Source organism: Cyrtonyx montezumae, unplaced genomic scaffold, assembly GCF_038088225.1.
Source record: "Cyrtonyx montezumae isolate F1298 unplaced genomic scaffold, pur_monq_1.0 scaffold_23, whole genome shotgun sequence".
NCBI classification, from domain to species: Eukaryota; Metazoa; Chordata; class Aves; order Galliformes; family Odontophoridae; genus Cyrtonyx; species Cyrtonyx montezumae.
In genome coordinates this window covers 3,604,164-3,628,693 of record NW_027071970.1, presented here as the reverse complement: position 1 = coordinate 3,628,693, position 24,530 = coordinate 3,604,164, and the positions used below count along the sequence as shown (strand labels likewise).

Here is a 24,530-nt window from a genome sequence, read left to right as displayed (position 1 = left end):
GACACGACATCCCAACAGCGGAGAGCCGAGAGCCCGGAGCCGCGCCGTGCCGCGGGCAGACACGCACCGCCGCTGCAACGCTTTGACTGCCCTGCGCCCGCCTCCCGGAGCCACTAGCCCCGCCCCCTCCGCCAGCCATTGGCCAGCGCCGCCGCCACTCCGCGCGCTCATTGACCACGGGGCGGAGGGTGAAATGGCGGTACTCCTCGCGCCCGCACTCGTTGCCATAGCGACAGGAAAGCGCGGTCCCGCCGCCGCGCGCACAGCGCCCCCTCGCGGCCCGCCCTGAACGTGCGTGAGGGAACCGCGCCAGGCCCCACCCCGTGCAGGGGTCGCATCTAAACACACTTTAATTAGCGAAGGGGCTGACTTTGGAAAGCACATACATACAAATCACCGTGCTGTTTTTCCGTGCTGTTCCTCCAGCAAACACAACAAAGCCCCACAAGCGCTGCGCTCTCACCCGCGGCCCGGCAGGGCGGCTCCTGCAGGACAGCTCCGAACAGCAGCACGTGCAGGTCACGCACCAGGAAGAAAATGAAGTGCTTGGTCTCGTGAGACGCGTAGCTGCCAAACTTCCTTCCTGCAGCGCAGTGCCAAGTGGGCTGTACTCCAGCTGTGGAGCCACACAAGCTGCAAACTGTCCACTCTTCACTAACAAAGAGCGTTTTCCTTATGAAAGGAAGACTTCCACAAAAGAAACATCTGTACTATTTAGTCGAAAGACCTTTGAAGCAATTCCCTCTTGGATCTGCAGTACACACCTTGTTACTTTTTACATATCCAAAACCAAGGATGCCAGGCCCCCAAGTCTTGGGATCAGGATCAACTGAAGCCTGGTTCAGCACACACAACAGAGGAGTACAAAAGCTACGCCAAAAATCACTTCTTACTGCAAATTTGGAACCAGGCAGCCAATCTTTTGCACAGCTGCTACAGAAACATGAACAGAACCCTAAGACCAATTCAGGCACAGTTCAGGTGTCCATCAGAGGAAAGCCACAGCACGCTCAGCTCCCTGCCAGCTGCCAGTCACTGGGACAGGACAGCAGATGCTCTCCCATTGCTCACAATGAGAGCAGCAAACCGATTTAAAATGAGAAGTACTGCAAAACAGAATGGGAAGAACCAGGAAAGGTATGTGTACCAGGTACAGGTAGGGGCGGCAAAAAGGAAAGGAGGGAAAGCAGTCCAAGGCCCACCAAACCTCACTGCCACAGAACTGGCTGTTCCAGGAAGCACAGCATTGATGTGAGTAGATAAAAGCAAGGCTATCACAGCTATTTACCCTCTTTATAAGGGCAGCAGTTTCTCTTTCCACACTGTACTATGGCCAAAACAGCACACTGCACTGCTGCATCTCCTCCACCATATCCATGTCCTTTATCAACGCCTTCTCCTCACCCGTAGCCACTGACAGCAGAGAGCCCGGGGCTGCCTCCTGCCCACGCAGCCCCGCGAGGAGTGGAGCCCACCGGCAGCCACGCACTCCCTTCACCCCGCGCCGGCTTAACCGTTCCCCACGTGCGAGCAGCGCCCCGCGGCGGCCCCGGGCCCGGCTGCGACCGGGCGCAAGGCATGCCGGGAGCTGTAGTCCCGCGGGCACCGCCCCGCTGAGCTCCCTGAGTAACGAGGCAGTAGCCGGGTGGACATTGACGTTTATTTTCCAAATCAAATCTCCAAAGAGGCATCAGCAGAAAAGCAAACAGCTCAGGCTCTGCAACAGTACAGCTGTCAGTGTATCCAACAGTACAGGAGAACCAGAAAGGAAGAGGAGAGCTCTGGAACAGAACACCGTCAGTACTCACAGAGCATAAGCAGTAAGGGCTGATACTGCAGATGGCATACAACTCCTAAAGGCCACGCTCCTCCAACAGCTCTACTAGCAAAAATGAAGCCTTTCAAGAAAAAATAAATATAAGGAAGACTTTTTTTGGTATTTTCATTTTCATATCCACAACATAACACCTTCTGCTATATCACGATCCCTGCCATTGCCCTTGAAGATCAAGGTCTGTGTCCTCGGGGAAGCTGAAGGAACCGGGCTCAGGAGCCAGCAGTCCTGCAGCCAGATGCAGTGTCACACAGTCCGTGCTTCTAACCAGACTTGAAGAGAAGAATAGCAACTTGGCCGAGGTAGAAGTAGATGAAGTGTTTGGTCTCATGAGTCACGTAGCTGCCAAAGTTCCTTCCCACGATGCAGTGCCAAGTAGGATTGTATTTCTTGTCAAACTCCTGCAAAACAGACCACTAGACACTAAGAACACTTCTGAACAGGCATTCAGTCTCTGGGCAGGGCAATTAGGAGCAGCAGATGCTCCTGAGTATCTTCTAAACAAGATAATCCTTGTATTGTTCATCTGCTGCTTAGTCAGACAAAAAACAAACAAAAAAAAAAACAAGAAAAACACAGCATTTCCTATCTGAGCAAATTGAAGCTCAGGACATTGCCTTTGCTCAGGGAAAGTACTCTTCTCCCTCCCATAATTCATCATCTAAAACTATAGCCCAAGTGAAAGGCTCACTACCAGTTTTGTAACTATGGAGATGAAGCCATTATTCTGACTCCTTTGTTCATCTCTAACACGGGTGCTGATGGGACTGTTTGTGGAAAATTCTCTGCCAGAAGCTCTGTAATACCAGTGCTATCAACTCATCTTCCACATATCTGTGTCTTACACCTATCAAGTAAACTCTCTAGAAGTTTCTAGCAGGTGCCACAAAAAGTACCTGAAAAACATTAAGGTTAAACTCCCTCCTCCACTATCACAGGTATCTGGGGAAAAATATATATATAATCTTTCTGTACTATGGGAACAGCAAACCAAGTTTTCTCCAGAGGAGAGAATCATTCTTAGTTCCATCACTTTTCAGACAGCTCTTCCATCCAAAGCAGAGTCATGTCTATCAAAACGCTGATTTTCCCATTCTCATGGGCTGACCACTCACCGCAATCATTACTGTTAATTTGATATCAAGAAAAAAAACTGCAAACGGATTAAAAAATAAGCAGGAGTTATTTGCTTTTGTTTTGATTTTTTTTTTTTGCTTTGGTTACTACATCAGACACGACTACAGTAAATCTGGAAAAGAGAATATTTCCCTACTGCTTCTGTTTCAGCTGTACAGAACTGAACAGATCCTGAAGATTAAGTTCAATAAAGCCGTAACTGAGAACTACGGAGAACAAGCCTTCCCCCAGAGGGAAGCTGTAGGGGCTTCTCAATAGAGCCACTGTACTTTGGTCCAGATCAGTCACAGGGACAGCTCAGATGCCACTTTTTTTTTGTTTAACTAGACAGGAGACAAACGCTTAAATGGAAAGCATTACAGAGTAACAGCAAAAAGACCACAGGAGTCCACGCAAAGGGTGGGGAACGCAGCCCAAGGAATGACGGCCTACACACGGAGTGCAGCTCGGAGCACTGCTGTCTCTGGAACTCGTTTCTCGAGAGCTACTCGCCTAGCAACATTCCCCCCCGCCGCTTTTACATGCACAGAGCTGCCAGCAGCGCAGCACCGCAGCCCTTTACCTTCTTGATGTGCGCCGCGATGTCCTTCTCGATGTTGTACTTCTCCAAGGCCTGCGTAGCGCACTCCACAGCGTCCTGCTGCATCTCCTCCGACATGTCCGCGTTCTTGATCACCGCCTTTCGGTCACTCATGGTTGCCTGCAGCGGGCACGGCACGCCGGGCTGCGGTCACGCCGGCACGGCCGCTCCCTCAGCCCTTCTGCCCGGGGCCCCGCAGCGCGGCCCTCCCCAGCCCCGCAGCCACCGCCCCGCGGCGCCGAGTGAAGGCCGCCTGCGAGCGGCGCTCAAGGGGCCCGACCCGACCCAGCCCCAGTCAGAAGCTGACGCATCCCGGCGCCGTCCCGCCCGGCAGCCCCCATCGCCCCTCACCGTTCCGCGACCGCGGAGCAGGAGCAGCCGAGGCGAAGCGGCGCGCAGCGGACCAGCGCAGGAAGGCGAAACCACCGCACAAGCAGCCGCTCACGCCGCCGCCGCGCCGGTTTAACCGACCCGCGCGCGTCGCACCCGCCTCCCAGTGCCGCCCGCCCCGCCCCCTCCGCGCTGCCCACCAGCCATTGGTCACCGCCGCAACCGCTCCGCGCGTTCACTGGCTAAGAAACGGCAGTCTCGCAGCATTTTACTCCTGCATTTTCTTTCGGACCAGCGTGCCCCGCGGCCGTTGCCATAGCGACGCATGTGCCGCCGCGATGCAGGCCGGGCCCTGTTGGGGCGAGCCTCGGCCGTGCCGTGACCGCGGGGCTCTGCGTGCGGGTGCGCTGCCTCTGTTCTTCTCTTCCCCTTCTGTTCTTCCTCACGGCTGAGCCGCCCGAACGCGGTTCCGTAAGCGCAGCGTGAGAGGCCGTCCCGGTAACGGCTCCGACAGGAACGCGGCCTTATGCAGGCCGCGCTCACGGAGAGCTCGGCGCCCGTTTTGTGTCTGTGAGAGCGCCGGCATCTGCGGATGGCCCGAGCGGAGCGTGAGCGGCGGCGGAGCGGCGGAAGGGCCGTCCAAGATGGCGGCGGGGCTGAGCCGGGGCCGTGCGCTGCTGTCCCGCGGGGTTCTGCGGGCGATGCTCGGCCACGCGCGGGGCCTGGCAGCCGGGACACAGACACAGCCACATTTCGGTTTCCAGAGAGTGTCCGAGGCGGAGCGGAGAGAGAAAAGTAAGGACAGCGGGGACGGGGCCGGGCTGCAGCCGGGGGGAGGGGTGCTCGGGGCTGAGGGGGGGGGCGGTGTGCGGGGGCATTATCCCCGCTCCTTTCCTTTCCTCCCCGCTCCTTTCCTTTCCTCCCCGCTCCTTTCCTTTCCTCCCCGCGGAGCCGCTGTTTCTCCAAAGAGACCTCTGTCTCTCAACAAGGTCAATGAGATTCTCTCGGGTTTTTTTTCGGTGCAAGGAGTTTTCAGGTGAACTTTCCCTGTTCCGCACGGTGGCAGACCTCCCCGTCTGGTTTCTACGGGGCCGATTCTTAAGTTGCGTCTCATCCTCTTGTCCTCTCTTTGCAGTTTATCAGGTCTTTGAAAACGTGGCCGAGAAATACGATGTAATGAATGACTCGATGTCCCTCGGGATCCATCGGGTGTGGAAGGATATCCTCGTGCACAAAATGAACCCTTCCCCGGGGACGCTCCTTGTGGATGTTGCTGGTGGAACAGGTAAAGCCCTCTGTAAAGCCTATGTAACTACACCACACTATTTTCAAACCTTTTTTTGAGTTTTCTCAGGCTGAGGTTGCCTGAGCTTTTCTTGCCTCAGTTCTGCTGTCTTTCGTAGTAAAGCATGTCTGCTTCGTTGCAGATTTACAGCAGGTAAAGTTTAATTTATGTTTTGAAATACCTCATTCCAAGGCTCTGAAGTTACCGTAGCACTGCCATGATACACTATCAGAAACTGTTTCCTTTTGCAGGAAGTTGTGAAGTGTTTGCTGTTACTATGTTCCCTTATATACATATTTACATACTTTTATTTACTTACATACATACTATACGTTGAATGTATATGTGCTGAGTTTGATGTTCAAAGCCTTCTGTTTCAATTTCCCAGAATTTTAGGATTTCTAAGTTGAGAAAACATTCCAAAACTCATATCCTTCTTTGAAAACAATTGCAGGTGACATTGCCTTTCGGTTCATTAATTATGTTCGTTCTGTACGAGAACGCCAGCTCCAGCAGAAGCTCAGGCACCATCAGAACTTATCGTGGCAGGAAATTTCTAAGAGTTACGAGGAAGAAAAAAGTAATCCCCTAGGGGATTCCCAAGTTGTAGTCTGTGACATTAACAAGGAAATGTTAAAAGCTGGGAAGCAGAGGGCGCAGCATCTTGGCTATTCTGAAGGTAGGTCACGCTTTGTACCATTTCAGTAATATGATTGATAGAACTTATGAGCCTTCAGATAATCACCACTTGGGGATTACAGTATCAGTTATACAGCCGTGGTTTATACCAAAGCTATGCTTGAAAATTAGAAATTTTAAAAATAACAAATTCTCAAAATGAGTATTTAGTTTTTCACTTTCTTTTTCTGTACAGTGCAGCTTTAGAAACTCGGTTGTCTTCCTGTTGCCTGGGTTGTCCTGCTGTACCATAATTCTGACTTCCTATCTTCACTCCATTGTTCAGCACATGCCATTGGGTGTATCCTGCCTTCTGTTCTTCCTGTGATTCCCCCCACTACCAGGCAACTAATTTCTGAGCTAATTTGCTCACTGTCCAAGGTCTGATGTTTGTTTAATTTCAAGGAGCATCGTTTTACTGTTTTCCCATGTATACATTTCTGTGTTTGTATTTGCCAACAGCAGCAGCTGTGCATGCTGAAAGGAAGCAGCAGTGCTTCACAATTGCTGCTGATGTGTTTTTGCCAGCAGCAGTGGTAGGGTGTACTGCACGAACCCCAGTTCTTATTTGACAGCAGCAATCCCTTTCATCTATCCCCTTACAAACTTCTGGCCTGTGATTTTACTACAGTGTATTCTGAGGGACATCTTTCTGTTGCTCAAAACCTTTTCTTGGTGCCCACTTTTTGTCTTTCAAACTGCCCAGGTTTAAATAAGACTAATTGTTGCTTTAATAATGCTGCATGCTTTTTTGCATACAATATTTTCTACAACTGTCATATCAAATTTGTAAAAATGAAATGCGAATGTTTCCTGGCAGCAACTTAGGTTTTCTGTTTTCTTGTTCTCTGTGCCTCTTTCTAGCACACTGCCCTTTCAAACTGCTTCTCTCCAGTACAGAAAGATCCTGGCTGTTTGGGTTTGTTTTAGTCATTTTTTTTTTGTTCTGCGTCGGAGTCACCAAAAAGTGACCTTAAGAACTACTTATTCTAAATTAAGCAGCCTTATTTATGGTACAAATAATCCGAACATCTAATGGTGCACAGATGGTCCTTGGGGTTTGAGAAACAACACAGCTGCAGTAGGATCACATGTTGAGTGCTGATGGAGGAGTGTGGGTTTTTTTTTAATGTTCCTCAATCAATGGAAACTTTCTAGCAAAATTTCTTAAGTGTTTGGTCTGTTGCCATTTGTAGTTGCTCTTTGAATACAGTCTCCTTCTGGAACTTTGCTGCAGTGGGAGGCCAGTTTGTGTCACAAAATTTGGGAGAAATCTTTCTGGTGGGTCAAAACCCCATGAATGCAACGTATTCACGTACACATGGAGGAATGCTTTGGCTGATTTCCTACAATACACGGCATTGAAAGACTTGTGAGTGAATACAAAGATGATGTTGTTTTTTCCCTCCAACAGAAAGGCAAAATGGAAGCACTGCTTTTCAATAGCAATTTATTAATGATGATTTCCTTCTGGAGTAGGGAAGGTCTTTTTGGAATAGTCTGAGGAGTGGGAGTTATGATATGTCTGTTCAGTATATTCTTTGCTTTTATTTTAGGTTTGTCCTGGGTGCTTGGGAATGCTGAAGAGTTGCCCTTTGATGACAACAAGTTTGATGTTTACACAATTGCCTTTGGAATAAGAAATGTTACTCGTATTGATTTGGTAAGTTGTTATGCCTTCTACTGGCACAAAGTCCTTTCAATCCATCGGATGGTTTTTTTGCCGTAGCAGAGGAAGCCAAGGAGGAGCACCTTTGGATAAAGAAATGTCTTGGGAGTAGACAAAGGCACTTAAGTGACATGTAGCGTGCAGTGTGCTTGAATAAGGAATGCGATAAAATGCCACGCCTTTGTTATAAGGAGTTACATCTGTACTATTTCCAGCCAATTTTTCTGGCTTGGCAAGCTCTTCCTAAGGCAAAAAGGGCTGAATGTCACATTCCCCACCTTTTCCTAACCTATGATTCTGCAGTCCTTGTGTCCCAAATCTTCCTGAAGCACCTGATCTAGATTCCTCTAGTGCAGGAAGCATCTGACTCTCTGTTGTTTCCCTGCTTGAGCCAGCAGAGCTCCCAGAGAAGAAAATGGGAAGCAGCTGGTTGACCTAACCTGTGCAGCTCACTTCTGCTTGGTGTCTTTACAGTATTCCATAAAAAAAAAGTACAGTTTTTATTACTGAGAGTGGTACTCTGTACTATGTTGTATCTGTCCATTGGGAATGTCTCTCTGTCTTATGGATGAAGTTAGGTTAAATTACCCATGTCTAGTTAGATCTGTTACCTGTGTTTTGGATGACTGTGTTACAATCTTAGCAAAGCTCCTTCCATGGAAGGTGCAGCATTTCAATCCAAACCTCCTTGAACTTACCTTAACTCAGGTAGCCTGTCACAGTGCTTGTCTGCACCCTTGGGAGGCACATGCTCATTACCTTCTACCTCTTTGAGGAAACCAGAAACAGCAGTCTGTTAGCGTGGCTCCTTGGAGATCTGATACTAAACACACTGAAGCCTCTGATTCTGTTTCAGAGCTCCTTCTCTATATGTGTACTGTTCATATTTTGATGTCATTTCCTCAGGAAAACAACAACTGAAGCCATACATATGTAAAACCTGCAGAGGTTGTTGAACACAACTTTGTTGTGCTCTTGTGTGGAAAGAACATAGAATTATCAATATAATGTTTCTTGGTGGCTCCTTTCCTTATCTTGTTTTGAAGACAGGATGGAGTTTTCTATGTAGTTAAACATTCTGTTTTCCCCTTTCCTTCCTCATACATTACTCCTCTAAAACCTGGAATCATTTCTTCTTTGGCTCTCTGGAATGTCTTGCAGATGAATGAAGTCTTTTGATTAAAAATATTTGTATTACACTCTTCTCAATTTCAGTTTCTTGTAGTTGAGTCACCTCCTTTCCAGATTTGGTCTGTAACTATAAGAGCTCCGACAGCAAATGTTGATCAACTAAGTGTAGGAAAAAAAGAGAAGACAAATTGCTTTCCTAACATCATAGTTTAATCTTAAAGCCTGATACAAATCTATTTATGCAGCAGTCAGAGTGTTCTGGGTTTTGATGGTGTCAGAGTGCTTCTCAAGTTAAAATTGGAGACAGCCAGTCAGAATTGTTTTTACTCCCCTCAGCCCGTCCCTGAATTGCTGTTACATGGATGGTAAGAGACAGGTGCTGTCCTGCAGTGCTGTCACTGTGTCTGCTTTGTCTCAGGCACTTCAGGAGGCCTATCGTGTGCTGAAGCCAGGAGGGAGGTTTCTCTGCCTTGAATTCAGTCATGTCAGCAACCCTCTTCTTTCCAGGTAGGAACGTGGTGACGCCTTATGCCATGTCACAAGACTCTTAACTTGCACTCAGAGGAAGAGATGGAGATGCTCTGGGGCCTTTTCATTGTGCATTTAAATCAGATTCACACTGCAAAGTAATGTGGTATGGATATCAACTTGTGTTGGAGAGGTTTGGTTTTAGTCTTGTTTGTACTGATATGTACTTGCTGTCTGTCTTTGCAGGCTCTATGATCTGTACAGTTTCCAGGTTATCCCTGTTCTGGGTGAGGTTATTGCTGGTGACTGGAAGTCTTACCAGTACCTCGTGGAGAGCATCCGGCGCTTCCCCCCACAGGTAAGGCAGTATTTCTCTGCGTGCTCCAGTACACAGAATTATTTCCCAACATCATAACCATGGAGGCAGCTGGCTTGCAGGCATTCAGGTGGTTACAGTTGTGGAACTATTACTTTTCAGGAGGAGCTGAAGGCAATGATAGAAGATGCAGGGTTTTTGAAAGTGGATTATCAGAACCTAAACTCCGGCATTGTTGCCATTCACTCAGGTTTCAAACTGTGAGTCTGTCTGCTACGTGGCAGATCACAGCGAGTATCGTTTTCCTGAGGGATCTGAAAGCTCGGGGATTTTAACGCTGTCAAGACAAAAGATGAAAGTCTTAAGAACTTGTGCAGCAGATATTTGCTCAGCAGTCAGATCCAGAACATCAGCTACTCTTCTCTCCTCAAGAAACCTGAGGGCGAAGTGAATTCTGTGGCCAGTTTCTTACCCTTGAATTTCCCTTCAAGTGCTTAAAGGACGTGGACAAAAGGAAGCAGTGCTAATGAATGGAGCAGCTTCAGTTACACCTGCTGTGAACACAGACTAACTAGTCTTCAAATAATATTCCTCCTTTCTCTTACTGAGGTTCAAGGAGGCTACTGTAGCAATGAAAAGTACCTTGGATTTATTAAATCTCTATTAAGCTCTGATTGTCCTTCAGTCATATGGATTTAGTGGACTTTTTTCTGTTCTTTTTACTTCTTTCAAATAGAAATGGAAGGCATATGAAATAAAACAGCTTTGCATCAGCTATATTCCACTTAACTTGGTATTTTTGTCTTTCTACAAGAGAAGAGATTTTTCAGAGGGAGAATAACTGCATAACTTTTCCAAAATCAGTCTGTGTGTGCTCACCTGTGTATGAAATCTTTTCCTCTGTCAGTGCTAGATGTATAATGACTACATAAAAATACCACTCCTTTCTTCCTGTTCCTTCAACAGTGTAGTTTAAGACCTGGTGCTTCTGCTGCAGGCTACAGGGACGAAGAAAACTAAAAACCCCTCAAAACAAAACTAGTGAATATACAGTGTTACAGTCTAAAGTGACAGCTCTGCGTAAGCTTGTTTTTCATGCTCTGTTCTGATGAGTGGAAGAAAAAGGGCTATTGCTCTTAGCTCACCAGTTCACCTGATATCAGAAAAGCAGCTCCACATGCTGGGAGGTTACGCATACTGGAATACTTACCAAGACTCAGGACACAGTCTTATTTCCACCTTCTCTCAGGAAAAAATCTTTCCTGTTATTCTTTCTTACTGATGGATGATCTGTTCATAGATTTACAGCATTCACACGCTGTGGATTTAGGAGAAAAAATAGGTGTGGGGATGTTCCATTAGGGGGAATAGAGATAATGTGAGTGCTAAGGCAGCAGGAGGGTAGATGGAAGTTTTCAAAGATAAACTGTTCCAGTGGTTTTATTAGCAAATAAGCTTTGTTTTGAAAGAAAATAAATACAAGGAAGACACCTTTAGAGCCACAATGAAAATACCAGCTACTACAGAAAAATCCCTGATCATTAACAATCCAACAAAGATGGAGGTCTGTTTCGTCAGCAAGGCTGCAGGTCGCAGGCTGTTTGTTGGGTGTGCAGTCCTGCAGCCAGACACAGCAGCAGAGAGAGTCTGCTTCTAACCAGACTTGAAGAGAAGAATAGCAACTTGGCCGAGGTAGAAGTAGATGAAGTGTTTGGTCTCATGAGTCACGTAGCTGCCAAAGTTCCTTCCCACGATGCAGTGCCAAGTAGGATTGTATTTCTTGTCAAACTCCTACAGGAGAGAGAACTACAGATTTAGCCTTTCTTATGAGAACTGTGCTAACACTTTTGTTTTGGCACTGACATGTCACTTCTTAGCAAGTACCACATTCTGAAGGTGGCAATTAAGGAGCAGCATATGCTCTTAAGCACAAGGATCATCTGTTGTCTTATAACTATCTGCTGCTTACTTAAAAAGGCTCAGCAGGAATAAGATTAAAGCATGTATGTTCAGTGATGTTTCCTCAAAAGTCATACTTCACTTCTTGTGCTGAATCTGTACAGATTAAGCCATTATTTTAACATCATTAGCTGTTGTTATCAGCAAGGATGCTGAAAGGACTCAGTGGAAAATTATTTGCCCATACCTTTACACCAGTGTCCTGAGAACATTCTACCCATTTGTACCTGCTGTGAGATTATTGGAAATTCATCTGTGCAAGCCTAGCATGAGCAGAACCCGACAGCTGGGGGCTGTATGCTGCAGGAGCCTACAGCTCCGAGTGTGCAGGCGTCTGCGTTCTGCTCAGCTCTGTCAGGCTCCAGTTAGGAGGCAGAAAACGTGACAAACTGTGAGGAAGGAACCCCAAACAATGACAAGGGCAGCAAAGCTGCACTTCTCAAACACAGCCGCTGCATTTCGGTCCAGATCAGTGCAGGGATGGCTCAGCTGCCGCTCTGGTTCATTTGGGGTGGGAGATAATGGAAGTAAACGCTTAAAGTACTGCGAGATAAACACAGAAGGACCACAGGAGTCCACGCAAAGGGTGGGGAACGCAGCCCAAGGAATGACGGCCTACACACGGAGTGCAGCTCGGAGCACTGCTGTCTCTGGAACTCGTTTCTCGAGAGCTACTCGCCTAGCAACATTCCCCCCCGCCGCTTTTACATGCACAGAGCTGCCAGCAGCGCAGCACCGCAGCCCTTTACCTTCTTGATGTGCGCCGCGATGTCCTTCTCGATGTTGTACTTCTCCAAGGCCTGCGTAGCGCACTCCACGGAGTCCTGCTGCATCTCCTCCGACATGTCCGCGTTCTTGATCACCGCCTTTCGGTCACTCATGGTTACCTGCAGCGGGCACAGAACCCCGAGCTGCGGGTGCAGCACACCGCCGTTCCCAGCCCCGGACCCGGACCCGGACCCGGACCCGGACCCGGACCCGGACCCTCTTACCGATGCGGGCACTGCGGTCCGGCGCTGAGCGGAGCTGCGGACTGAGCGCCGCGCCTCACACCAAAAACCCCGCCCTAAGCCCCGCCTCCTCCGCTCCGGCCGCCCGCCATTGGTCGCCGTCCCGCCCCCCTCCAAGCTCTCATTGGCCAGCAGGCGGAGCTCTGGTTGGATTTTACTCCGGCGTTTTCTTTCCGCCCGGCATGCCGCGTGCCCGCGTCCGTTCCCATAGCGACGCGGTGCGCCGTGCGGGCGCCCGCTGCGATGCTCTGAAACTGCACTCCATCCATTTTCACATTAACGTGCCTATTTTCAGTTTGTCGTTGTTTTTCAGACCACACCTTTAAAAACCTTTTGCCCATGTGTTCGGAGCTGGATCGGGTCCGCTCTAAACTCGGTTCCTTTGATGAGCGGAACCACATGAGCGGGGCCACAGTGAGCAATGATTTACAGAGCAGTGCTGTCACCCTAACACCAGCAATGGCTCTTTGTGTGCTGGCAGAAATGAGACATCGATCCGTCTGCCCAGTGCTCACAGTGAACTCCAGAATCAGCTGAGGAGGTGGTGTTTGGTGGCTGCAGGCAAGTTTCTGTGCTTTTATTAAGAACTGGTTCGCTGAAGGAACAGATGTGATGACGACTGCAAGAAATGTCAGCGTGGGTGAGACACAGGGCTTTATAGAGACACACAGAAGCCTGAGTGGCTTTAAAGAGAACACATAACAGCTTTACTTGCTGATCAGGAATGTGAAAGTGCATTTCCCTCAGGTTGGAGCTCCAGGGGAAGGCAGAACATATATGCACAGGAGATGACAGCTGGAGCAGAGGACGTGCCAGAGATGTTGGGTAATGGATGATGCCTGTCATGAGACTCCTGCTCACAGGGAGGTTAGATAACAAGCACTTTGCAGTTGAGGTTTCTATTTTTTTTTTACTCTGTGTTGATCAGAATGAGATTTTTTCCTGGGGCAAGGTTCCTGGTTACTATTAAGACATGAAATAATAATTATTAGCAATAGAACAATCTCAGTTTTTGTATTTCCATACAACTGAAGAAATCTCCACCTTGAAATGATCTTTGTAAACCTGGCTTCTATCTGCTAAAGCATTTAGTCCAATTTTATGTTACTGAACTGTGTAGCAGCAGAGAAAACAAAGCAGGTGCAAGTCAAGCCAGCTCCATGGTCTCCAAGGAAACCTGGTACATGTACAGTGGCTCAGAATATGGCTTCCTTTCTTTCTTTTTTAAATGAACAGACCTTTTGGCTGTAACGAACCACTGCGAAAAACAGAATTGTCTTACAAATGCATATTATGTTTGCCTCACTTACCTTTTTTTTTTTTTTTTTTAGTTGTATTGTAGCAGAACAGTATAAGGATGTGGGCCATGTGTGTCTCCTCCCCTCTGGGTGCAGCCCATCCTGGTGGAGCTCAGCCATCCCACAGAGCAGCACCCACCTCATTACACAGGCTGGGGGAGCTGAGGTACCAACGCACGCTGCCCCGCAGGCAGTTTGTCCACCCTGTGCAAGGGTTCCTGATGTGCTGGTTGTGGAGATCTCAGTCAGGGCTGTAATTCCCTTGTTAGTGGGGATGTTGTAACAAACCCCTTCATTAAGGAAATATGTTTTCTACTTGTAAGACAATTTAGGCTCCAGGGAACAAGCATCAGGCAGTCCTCTCACTGGGTGTGTGGGGAAGGGAGCAACTGAGAATTGGCAGCTTTAAGCTCAGCCTGTGCTGCATGGGGAATGTGGGATCATTTGGGTCCGAAGTGCTTTGATTGCTGCCTGATGACACACTGGGCTGCTGGCACCTGCGGCCATGCTGTGCAGTCACTCTCCCTTTCTTTATGTAAATACTGTCCCCATTCCCTTTGGTGGTGAAAGAAGGCGGCCAAAATGGACAGGACACATGGGGATCTCTCAGGGTAGGAATTCTCTGCTAACCTGCATGTCATATGGTGCTCCTTGAAGTCTGTCCTTCTGCTCTCACCACGGACACCTCTGAGGCTGAATCTGGTGTACAGTTTGCAGGGTCTGATTCTTGACAAGCTCTAATAAAGCATTCAAGTTTTGCAGTGAATTTGATACTGGGAGTAGAGACTTAAGTTTATATTCCATTCTGTTTGTAGGGATGTAGAATATGCAGCCGATAGGAGAAATAATTATGATTATGGCTGTGCTTAGCATTTCCTCTACCAAGTAACACATGCAGAAAGCTGGTGCTGTTCATTATGCAGAAACAGAGACAACAGAGAAGCAAAGTGGGAGTAATGTGGGTTTTTTCTTCGCAAACAGATACAGAACATGCATTGTGTAAAGTGGATGACACAAAATTCCAATGTCAGGAGGAGTTTCTGCCCATAAAGAGTTATGGAAGGCTCTCCTGTCCTCTCCTGGCACGCTCTCAAGAGCCATAAGAGCAGGCTTCAAACTGCTGATTAGCAGTATCCTATTACAATAACTTCAAGGATCTTCAAGCACTTCTTCAGGAATTTCACTGTGGCTCAGCATGTTATAATCTTTTAGTGCATGGCATTATAATTGGAGGAAATAAATCTGGATTCTTAAATCTGTACTTGGAAGGCCACCACACAGGAAGAAAAAAATCAGTTTTAAGCCTTTTACTCCACTTACAGTGGCCTGGAAACAAATGGTCTGGGCTATTTGGTTCTAGTTTGCTGCAGTATTCTTCTTTCAGTGTGTCTCTAGCTTTCCTCAGCAAGCCTGACTGGTAGAGGTTCAGTGAGGAAGCTTCTCTGCCAGTTGAGAAATGTCAGCTATAACCATCTCACCTCTCTTGTTCTCCTGACAAACTTGTTCAGTAAAACTATCTTTTTTTTTAATCTTCAGCTTTTAATGTTCTTGTTAAAGCCTTTAACTCATTCAGTAATGCAAAATACATAAAATGTACTTTGATAAATAAAAGCACTAAGAACATCTGTCATGCTGCTTTCCAGTTTCATTAACATCGAGTATTTCAGCAGCAAGAGAATTTACAGAAGGATGGTATAGAAAGTTTAGCAGGGTGTGTGCTCTTCTGATCAAAACTCGTGCTGGGGCATTTCAGTTGTGACTGCACAAACTGTAGTTTTCCAAATAAAATATGGAAATGGTATTTTGAGTTCTCTTGCTATGAACCCTTCAGGAAAGTATCACGTTCTTCCAGCTTTGGTAAAGGGATGTTACCTGGGAGAAAACAGAGAGCTGTGTGAGACCAGCTGGCAGTGCAGCTTAACGTAACAGCACCTCTCCTAAGTGCAGACAGTCTGAATTTGTGAGCATGTAAGCAGTGATGTGCAGAAGCTTTAAGGAAACATTAACCTCCCTACTGCTTCTGGATCGATAGCTTGCAGTCTGCTCCTGGTTTTGTTTGGTAGTACAGATGACTACAGTCATTCCTTACTTTGAAAAGCAATTCACTACAGCAGGTGACACTCCTTGGGTTAACTCGAGCAAGATGCAGAGGTTCTATAAAAAAGACAGTACCTGGTGGGGCTACAAAATATTCCTCCACTTTCTCTCCAGCGTTTTTCAGCAGCTCTGCCGTGCAGTTGCCCTCTGTAACGTCATCTTCCCTGAGATACAGACACCTGAGGACAACGCCCGCGGTTAGTTCGGTGAGCAGAGGGGCTGGACGCGAACGTGGGCGACTCCCAGCGACAACGCGCCCGACAGCCACAGAGCTGCGGGCCTTACCTGTCCTCCAGCACCGAGTCCATCGGCTCGATGCCCTCCGTGTTCACCTCCCGCAGCCGCTCAGCGAACCGCACCGCCTCCCGCAGCCGCTCCACGCCCTCGGCATCGCGGAAATCCACCAGGGCCAGGCACTCCAGGTGGTCGAGAACCTCCACCGTGACGCTGTCCTGCAAGACAGCAGACACGGGGCTACTCAAACCGTTACCGCCTCTAACGGCGCGGCGCGGCCCGGCCCCGGGCGATGCCCGACCTTTGCTGGCGTGACTTTCTGCTTTGCCGTGGCCGCCCCGACCCTCAGGCCGCGCCCCGCACCGCCCCGCAGCCACCGGCACCACGCCATCGCGCGACACCGGAAGCGACGATGTGACGTCATCAACACGCGCCGGAAGTGCGGCGGAGCGGTGGCGGAGGGGTCGGCTGCCGCCATGAACAGCGTCGGGGAGGCGTGCACCGAGCTGAAGCGCGAGTACGATCAGTGCTTCAACCGCTGGTTTGCCGAGAAGTTCCTCAAGGGCGAGAGCGACGGGGACCCCTGCGGGCAGCTCTTCAAACGCTACCAGCTCTGCGTGCAGGTGCGGGCCCCGTGGAGCTGCTGCTAGCACGAAGCTCAGCACCTGTCACGTTAGGAGCCCACCCTATGCAGTCCTGAGGCTGTTATCTGTAGATGGTGTTTTGAACCGAAGCTTTTGTTTCTCAGCACTGTGAAGTGCTGTCTGAAACACGCTCCCAACGTAACTTGTGTTGTTTTTGTTCTTCCCAGAAAGCGATCAAGGAGAAGGACATACCCATCGAAGGGCTGGAGTTCATGGGCCCGAGCAAAGGGAAAGCTGAAAATTCCTCTTGACTTGAGGTGTATGGATGGAGTCATTAACGTGAGCCTATGGGCTGAGAACGGTGACCGCACAGCAGCCAGGACGCGCCTGGATAGCGCTGTGCTAAGCTGCCTCCTCTGTAGCATTCTAGGGAGTGGGGTCTTCTGTGCCTGTAAAAACAAACTACCACAAAACAAAAGACTTTATGATGTGGTACCTGTTGCCTCATTCCTAATGAATTGTGTTGGTGGTTTGGCTTATAACAGTGCAAAAAGATGATTTAACTAACTTCTGTCGAATGTACCTTATACTGGGAGATGTTGAACTTCTTAATGGTTGATCTGTGACCCATTTCTCTTGATTATTTATATAACACTTGGAAGTGTTTAAAAAGAAGGTTGGTTTACTTTGTCTCATCTCTGTGGTGCTGAATTTTGGTGGAAGAAGTCTGGTTTATGTGATATCAAATGCTGAGGGGCTAAAGCACTGGTTGTGCCAGTCACAGAGATGGCATAAAAGCACTTTTCCTGGACTTGCAATAACTTGAATGAAATAAATATAACAAGTTATATTTTGTTCAAGTGGATAACTGTCTGATAGCGTCTGATTATGACCTCCAAGAGGGACAGAGGCATCTTGTAACAGCTGAAGAAACAGTTAATGTGGAGGCCTCTTTCTTTGACTTTTTCTGAGATACTGAAGCAATTCTGAATTTGGATTCTTGCTCTTTTAGTGCGATATATGGCTGCAGTAAAACTGCACAGACCTGCCATCTTTGTATGTGCCACCACAGAGCACCAGGTTGGCTACAACTCCTGTTACATTTTTTTGGTGGAGGTAATCAAAGTATGTGTTGAATGAGAGCAATGTTGGACTGAAGCTTTACAGCTGGCAAGCAGCTTGTCCTGCCTCTTGGGGGACCTCGCCCTCTATTTGAGTTGCTCCTGGCCTGTGTGCACATTACACCTGGTAAAGGAAATTAAAGTTATTTGTTGGTCTTAATGTAGTGGCTTATAAACTGCATAAACTCCGAAGTAAGTTACTCATTTGGTAGTGGCTTTTGAGAAAGTGAGATAGCTGGCTAACTTGCCAGACACCCCATGTGAATGTGGTTGTTTGTGTCACTCCTTTGTGCAACTTGACAGTGAGTAGCAGACACTTTCTGGTTTTTCCTAAAATGAGTATCTGAAATCCCTTTCCTTTGGATGTACAAAAGTGAAGGAGGCTTCTCAGCAAAAAGAATAGGATGGTGTGTATTTTCCCATCTAGTTGGGAAGGAGCTGTTAGGAATTACCCTTTTCTCCTCTCAAAATGTGTTTTCTACTTGTTTGACACTGATATTTCAGCAACAAAGCTTCCTTCACTCCTGCAGATCTTGCAATAGCTAGATAGAAAGGGTGAGCACAGTGTGAGCTCAGGATTCAGCCCACCTCATCCCGTGGCCCTGTGAGCACTGTGGCAGGAATGGGCAGAACTGTCCTCTCTACACCAACACAGGTAAAAGAGATAATGTATTCTGTGCTGGGGACGAAGGAGGAGTAAATTTCATATTTCTTTTGGATTTACAGTGAGGGGAGAATGGTGAGTGCCATGCTCCTTAGCTCTTACACACTAACTGAAGGGTGACTCAGGTTTTACTTTTTTGTTTTAATTAGAAAATTGGAGTTCTCAAACGTAAAAGCTGGCTTGTCTGCACCACAGCTTCTAAGTAATAGCTGCAAGTGAAGAGAGGGTCGAGGCTCATGCAGGTCAGAAACTGCAGCACACCAGGATCGTCGTGACCCATATCCTCAGTGATGGCAGTAGCTCAAGCACAGTCATGTAGTCTGGGTTAACCACACTCCTCAGGTGAATGAGGCAGCTGGCAAAATAGTTTGTGCAGGGATGAAGTGGTAGCACTTACACAGTAAGCTGTTAATGCTTACTGCTGTGTCACTGGGTATAAATGGAACCAACTTTCAGCTGGTAAGCTGAGACATGTCTTTGTAGGAGCACCATAAATTATGGTCTATCAGATACACAGCCTTTTTTCGGTTTTGAGCAACACATAAAACTGCTTTGCTTTCCTATAATTTTCATATATAAGAATAAATGTATTCTAACAGTTAACTTTAAAGTAACTGTGCCTACTAGTGCCTTGCTCTTATTTAACATAAGTTTGTCTTGCATCATTTGCATCTTTCATCTTGCATCATCTGCTAAGAGAAAGAAATAAATTGCATTGCAACATTGATTGTCCTGAAGTGTCTGCTTCTGGGATAAAAAAATGTGTACTTGTACAGACTCAGAAGGTTTGGAATTGGCTAACTGTGGCAAATAAGTGCACTGTGTCACTCGGAAGAACCTCAAAGGGCGTATGTATTACATAGACATATGCAGCAGAGCAAAAATTGCTTTTGTATGTAATACCTGTTTTGAGATTTTGTATAACTGGACTACAGCTTTCTTAAAAGCAGTGTTGTATGTGTGCTGATATAGTAGAAAACATGAGAGCTAAGGATCAACACTGAAGGCTACCAGAGCTAAAGATAAATGTGTTGCTGGAATTCCCTCTCCCAAAAAGATCTGTGTAAGAGAGAATTCCCTTCACAACTCCTAAATATTGCAATAGTTGATTATGGAGGATACGTTTCCCTGTATACTGAATTTTAATTTAAAATATTAGCCTAATAGCTGTTCATCTGAGTGTGGGATAACAACAATCAGTTAAACCACATGCAATGCGTTATTCAATTTCATATCCTTCATGATGGAAGCACGACTTGTTAATGTTACCAAATATAGGAGCAGGTATTAACACTCAGCTGAACCTCTCTGCTTCTGTGCTGTATCCTGCACAGAAGCCTCAACTCTGAACTAAGGAATTTTTAAGGAGTCACAGGTTAATAAAAAAAGTCAGAGCCTAAATTCAGGCTTGGAACTGTTTATTTAAAGGACTTCTACACAAGTACTGGTGGAGGCCAGACCACCGTTCAACTTGACTGTAGAAGGAATGCAGATCTTCTTCAGTGATGGTTCCCACAGAACAGCCTGGTCCAAATGGAAAAAGAGCCAAAGTTCTAGCTGTGCTTGAGATTTTAGTTTTCATCTTCATAACCGGTTGGGAGAGCGTTTACATGAGGGTTGTGGAATAGAGTTTTGTTCCCATCACCCCAGGGAAAAGGCTGTTGGAAGAAAGAAGGAACATAAGCCCTTGGCAAGTAATTGAAGGAGCTACTAAGCATAGCAAAAATGGATTCAACAGTAAATACGGACTCCAGCTTAAGCAAGCTGGCAGTGCTCCCAGGGTGTACAAAGCAAGAGATGAAAAACAGTCTCCATTAGCTGACAGCTGTTCTCTCTAAGCAGCAAGGTCATTGCTGTCATTTAGACATTCACTGCGCTGTGCCATGAGGGCCCCCTGCTGTGCGAATGTGGGATCAGCAGTAGGCGTGCAGATCTGTACTTAGGGGAAACACAGCGTCTCTATGACAGACGTTTCTCTGTGCAACATCAGCGAGATTACCTGAGGCAGGGCAGGACTCACCTGAGCTTCCAGACACAGCCGAGCCCGGAGCAAAGCTACGAGTTAAGAGCAAGGCTATGTCCATAGCCCCTCGTTCAGCAGAGGCCCGCACTCCTCCCAGCTCAACCTCCGGGAACTCGGAGGTCACGAACCACGAAAGCTTCAGAACAGAGCGCGTGTACGCACCTTGCTGCGGATGCGGAGGTGCGCGTAGCGGATGAACTCGGGCCGCTGGTGCTCGTGCTGCGCCTTCAGGTAGCAATTCAGCATGCAGACGCCAACCGCGGGCAGCGCCACGACGAAGCTCAGCGTCTTCCACATGCGGGCTGGAGGCGGCACGGAACACAACAATTAGTGGCGTTACAGAGGGACCCGAGGGCGCGCGAAGCACCGGCGCGGGAGCGGGCCGCTGCCGGCGGCTCCGACAGCGGGAACCGCGGGGGACCCGCACTACTCCCTCTCGTCCCCGTTACCTCCGCCGCCTTCGTGCGCCGCTTCCGCCGCCATGCTGCGGGCGGGCACCAGGCCGGGGGCGGCGGGCAGCAGCCGGGACAGCCGACCGAACGCCGCCATTTTCTCAGCGTCCGCTGCGCCCTCCGGAACCGGAAGTGGCGTCAGTGCGGCGAGACGGGCTGCGCAGCGCTCCCCCGCCGCCCGGCTGACCTTGAGCTGAGGAGCGCTTCTGCGCGTGCGTCGGCGCGGGGCGGGCTCGTGGTAGTCACGTGCGCGCTAGTCACGTGCGCGCTAGTCACGTGAGCACTAGCTAGCGCTGCTGCGCTGGAGGGTGGGCGCCATTTTGGCGCTGAGGAGGGGTGGTGGTGTGTTGCTGTTGGAGGCTCCGAGCTGTGGGGATGGGACTGGATAAGTCCTGGAGAGAGGATGGGAAGGGCTCCTCTGTTGGGGTCGTACAAGAGTGTTGGCAGCTACGAGGGGACTGGGAGGAAAGGCCACTGTGAGGGTTGTGGGCACGGGGCCTGCTGGGCTGGAGCACGGAGCAGCGGGGCCTGATTGGTCTGCAAGTGCCTCGAGCTGGGTACTGCAGGGCAGCACTGGGTGGAACTGGCATTCAGGCTGATCTCCACAGCAAAAGAAAGAAACATATCTGTATGGCACCACGTGCAAAGGAAATGCAGGGGGGAAAGTTTCCCAGTGCTGATATCCATGGCTGAGATTGAGGGCCTGTGTTCAGTGCATGTGTCTTCAGAAATGCTCCTCAAAGCCTGAGTAACGTTTCCTGCCAGCAAGAAGATGCACTGCTGTATTTTTTAGGCAACATCAGAGAACATATTTTGTATTTCTTTCTCATGTGTTTTGCTGTTGTTTTCTATTAGGGACCATTCTCCTCACTGGGATGTTAAAACTAATTCGGTCATGGCAGCAGAAAGATGTTTGCCTTTAGTTAAATGTATTTCTGTAGCCACTGGTGTGTTTTTAATTACATGGATTCCTGGGTTAGTTCTGCTGCAACAATAGCATCAGTTGGATTAATGAAACATCTCCAGAAGAACTCCTCGTGCTAATTAAGTTGCAAGTGTCTGGCTCCTATTTGAGTGTCCTACTGGACATCTGGTGATGGCCTGGTTGACCTTGGGTGGAAGCCAGGTCGGTGAAGCCTTGGTCACAGCAGCTCCTGTGGATGCTTCTGCCCATGGAGCTCAGCAGGGCTCATGGAGAGCGACTGAAAAGGGTTCTGCTCTGCCCTGCACTGCGTGTGCTGGTGGTTTTATTACCCTCTGATTTAAAATGGTACTTCCTCAAGCTTTATCATCCCCATGATTAATCTCTATCCTAGGCATGTCAGGAGGCTAATGGGTCTGATTCTCCTTTAAGCATGGTATAAATTGGGAGTGACTGCTTAAATATACAAAATACTTCACATGGAAATTTTTCTTTTCGGTGAGAGAAGCCAGACAGGTATTTGAAGAAAGCAAGCTATTCTAAAAGGAGAGTTGTGAGGGATGTTTTGTTAACAGTTTTATGGAATGAGCCAAACTGTGCAGTGTGTGCTGGTTGTTATCACTGAGATGACTGCAGTCATCATGACAGCATATGTTTTCATGAAGATGTGGGGAAAATAGTGGTGAATGAGCAGGCAGCTCTGCCATGGACTCTGGCTGTCACTGGGAACCACTGTTCAGACTCACTTTTCAGTGCTGTTTCCTTATGGAAGAGATGTAGGCCATTCTCTTGTCTTGCTTTTCCCAGCTGCAGTGCTGGGTAGCGGGGAGAAGGGGATGTGGTGACAGCACGAATCTTGGGGATGAGATGTGATTTTTGAAAGCCTTCGGTACCGTCAGCTGGAGCTGAAGCCTCTGGGAGCAATGCCGGGCTGGCCCGCCTGGTGGCAAACTGCTGTCACTGGCAGCACCTCTCTGCTGAGCGAGCTTGGAAACCACGAGCACGCCCGCTAGGATTTCAGGCTGTGTCGTTTTGAGGCTTTCAGGGACCTGCTCGTCCCTCCACAATAGCAATGCTTCCTCCATCAGATATCGGCGAGGGCACTGCCTTAACAAATGCAGAGTTCGTGCTGCTGAGATAGTGCCCGTGTCTCAAACTTCACAGAGTTCCTGGGGGGCTCGTCATCTTCTCCCTGTAGTCCTGCAACTGCTGAAATCAATATTCTGCCATCTGTAAATTCTTTGTTCCCCTTTTCACCAGGGCTTTATCAACTTTCTAAGTGAAGGAGAGAGGGGGGGAAGAGGGCGTTTAGAGAGCCATTGTCCCTTCTGTCGGGAATGATCTGGAAGTACTATGCAAATCTTCATTTGAAGACCCTGGGAACTGGGGGAGGGCTTTAGCTGCGAGCTCAGTAGGAGGGGAGCCCTGTGTCCCTGCTCATGCACTCCTGCCTGCTGCAAGTAGATGGGAAGGATTTTTTAACTGGCAGAAGAGACGTTTTGCACTTTGAGCACTTCTGTGAGGCTTTGCAGTCCTTCCATCTCCTGCTTTGTGCTTTGTTGTTTTTTTTTTTGTTTTTTTTTTCCTGCATGCTTCTAAGTTTTTGCATAAGAATTGTGGAGGGGAGAGATTTAAGAGTTACTGTTACTGGTTATGAGATCGGGCGGGTGCAGCACCCCTCCTGCCTGCCTGCCTTGCACATTGGTCTGGAGTCTCCACTGCTCCTGTGCAGCTCCTGTGTGCTGTGAGTTCCAGTCAGCACAGCCTGCCTGCTGGCACTGTGTTAGCATAGAGCACAGGCACAGTTTCAGTAAGCAAACAGTTCAGCTGGTAAGGAATAGTGCAGTGAAATAGTTTGCAGTTCTCAAATTAGCACGTTGTAGCCAGGTCTTAAAAAGCCCCCTCTTACTGGGCCAAAGACTCACAGCCCAGATCCTGCTTTATGAAACCTTCCAGTCTGTCCTGGCGTGGCTCAGCACTGCGTGTCACCTGTTTTGTATTAGGAGGGGGTCACTCTAACTGCCAGTTTCCTGGAAACTGTGTATGGTCCTGCTTAGGCCTCTTGGAAAGGGAAATACCCCAACTGCAGGGACGCGTGGGTGATCAGGGCAGTGGGGGAGGGACAGCACGGATTCAGATCTGGGCGTTTGGGGGTTTACACCATTTATGTATGTAAAGGCTGTCACAGTCTTTTTCATTTTCTCACTTTTTTCATGGCAGCAGTCCTGTTTATTTTCAAACGTGGAGGGGGTTCTGTGTTCCAACAAACTCTATAAGAAGTGCTTTCTCCAGGGCTGTCACTGTTTGTAATGCTGTTCTCTATTTCCATCCAAGAAGATGCAGCCTTTTCAAAAACCTCACCTTTAGAGAAGGAAACGGAGGAACCCATAGCACGAGGCATCATCCCCTGTTAGCTTCCACGTATCCAAGCAATGTAAGCCTGCCGTTTTGTTCTGCAAGTACTTCACTGCTTTGTGGAGTGTGCATGACAGGCATACTCTTCTGCACATCTAAATTCGCTCTCATTTTTTTTCATGTGTAACTCTAGAGTGACTCGGCCAACTTCGATGAGTGCCTCTGGAATCGTGCTAGCTGGAAAGCAGCCTCACTGCTGTCGGTGCTGCAGCTACCTGTGCATGCTTCCACACCCCTGTAGATGCTTTTCCAAGTACACTTGCTTGCATGTGAGCTGTGTGTGAACGCACATTCTGCTCACTCACTCTTCCATATGCATGCGA

The 24,530-nt window shown here is 48.3% G+C and overlaps 5 protein-coding genes across 5 annotated transcripts; 2 read left to right on the top strand and 3 right to left on the bottom strand.

The window, feature by feature from the left end:
• Nucleotides 1-1,642: 1,642 nt before the first annotated feature.
• Nucleotides 1,643-4,036, bottom strand: LOC136050173 (dynein light chain 1, cytoplasmic-like). Its single transcript, XM_065738842.1, has 3 exons — nt 3,903-4,036; nt 3,534-3,671; nt 1,643-2,235 (listed from the first exon to the last, which is right to left on the bottom strand). The coding sequence occupies exons 2-3, from the start codon at nt 3,663-3,665 to the stop codon at nt 2,098-2,100; spliced, it is 270 nt and encodes an 89-aa protein (XP_065594914.1). The 5' UTR covers nt 3,666-3,671; nt 3,903-4,036; the 3' UTR covers nt 1,643-2,097.
• Nucleotides 4,037-4,520: 484 nt separating this feature from the next.
• COQ5 (coenzyme Q5, methyltransferase) lies at nt 4,521-10,200 on the top strand. Its single transcript, XM_065738841.1, has 7 exons — nt 4,521-4,676; nt 5,017-5,166; nt 5,621-5,845; nt 7,401-7,507; nt 9,063-9,151; nt 9,359-9,470; nt 9,591-10,200. The coding sequence occupies exons 1-7, from the start codon at nt 4,526-4,528 to the stop codon at nt 9,690-9,692; spliced, it is 936 nt and encodes a 311-aa protein (XP_065594913.1). The 5' UTR covers nt 4,521-4,525; the 3' UTR covers nt 9,693-10,200.
• Nucleotides 10,201-11,060: 860 nt separating this feature from the next.
• Nucleotides 11,061-12,274, bottom strand: DYNLL1 (dynein light chain LC8-type 1). Its single transcript, XM_065738895.1, has 2 exons — nt 12,137-12,274; nt 11,061-11,219 (listed from the first exon to the last, which is right to left on the bottom strand). Exons 1-2 carry the CDS (start codon nt 12,266-12,268, stop codon nt 11,082-11,084), a joined length of 270 nt encoding a protein of 89 aa, XP_065594967.1. The 5' UTR covers nt 12,269-12,274; the 3' UTR covers nt 11,061-11,081.
• Nucleotides 12,275-16,487: 4,213 nt separating this feature from the next.
• TRIAP1 (TP53 regulated inhibitor of apoptosis 1) lies at nt 16,488-16,978 on the top strand. Its single transcript, XM_065738660.1, has 2 exons — nt 16,488-16,649; nt 16,838-16,978. Exons 1-2 carry the CDS (start codon nt 16,503-16,505, stop codon nt 16,919-16,921), a joined length of 231 nt encoding a protein of 76 aa, XP_065594732.1. The 5' UTR covers nt 16,488-16,502; the 3' UTR covers nt 16,922-16,978.
• Nucleotides 16,979-19,796: 2,818 nt separating this feature from the next.
• LOC136050043 (cytochrome c oxidase subunit 6A1, mitochondrial) lies at nt 19,797-21,002 on the bottom strand. The gene is made up of 3 exons (XM_065738658.1): nt 20,868-21,002; nt 20,581-20,720; nt 19,797-20,053 (listed from the first exon to the last, which is right to left on the bottom strand). Exons 1-3 carry the CDS (start codon nt 20,965-20,967, stop codon nt 19,967-19,969), a joined length of 327 nt encoding a protein of 108 aa, XP_065594730.1. The 5' UTR covers nt 20,968-21,002; the 3' UTR covers nt 19,797-19,966.
• Between the last annotated feature and the right edge of the window lie 3,528 nt (nt 21,003-24,530).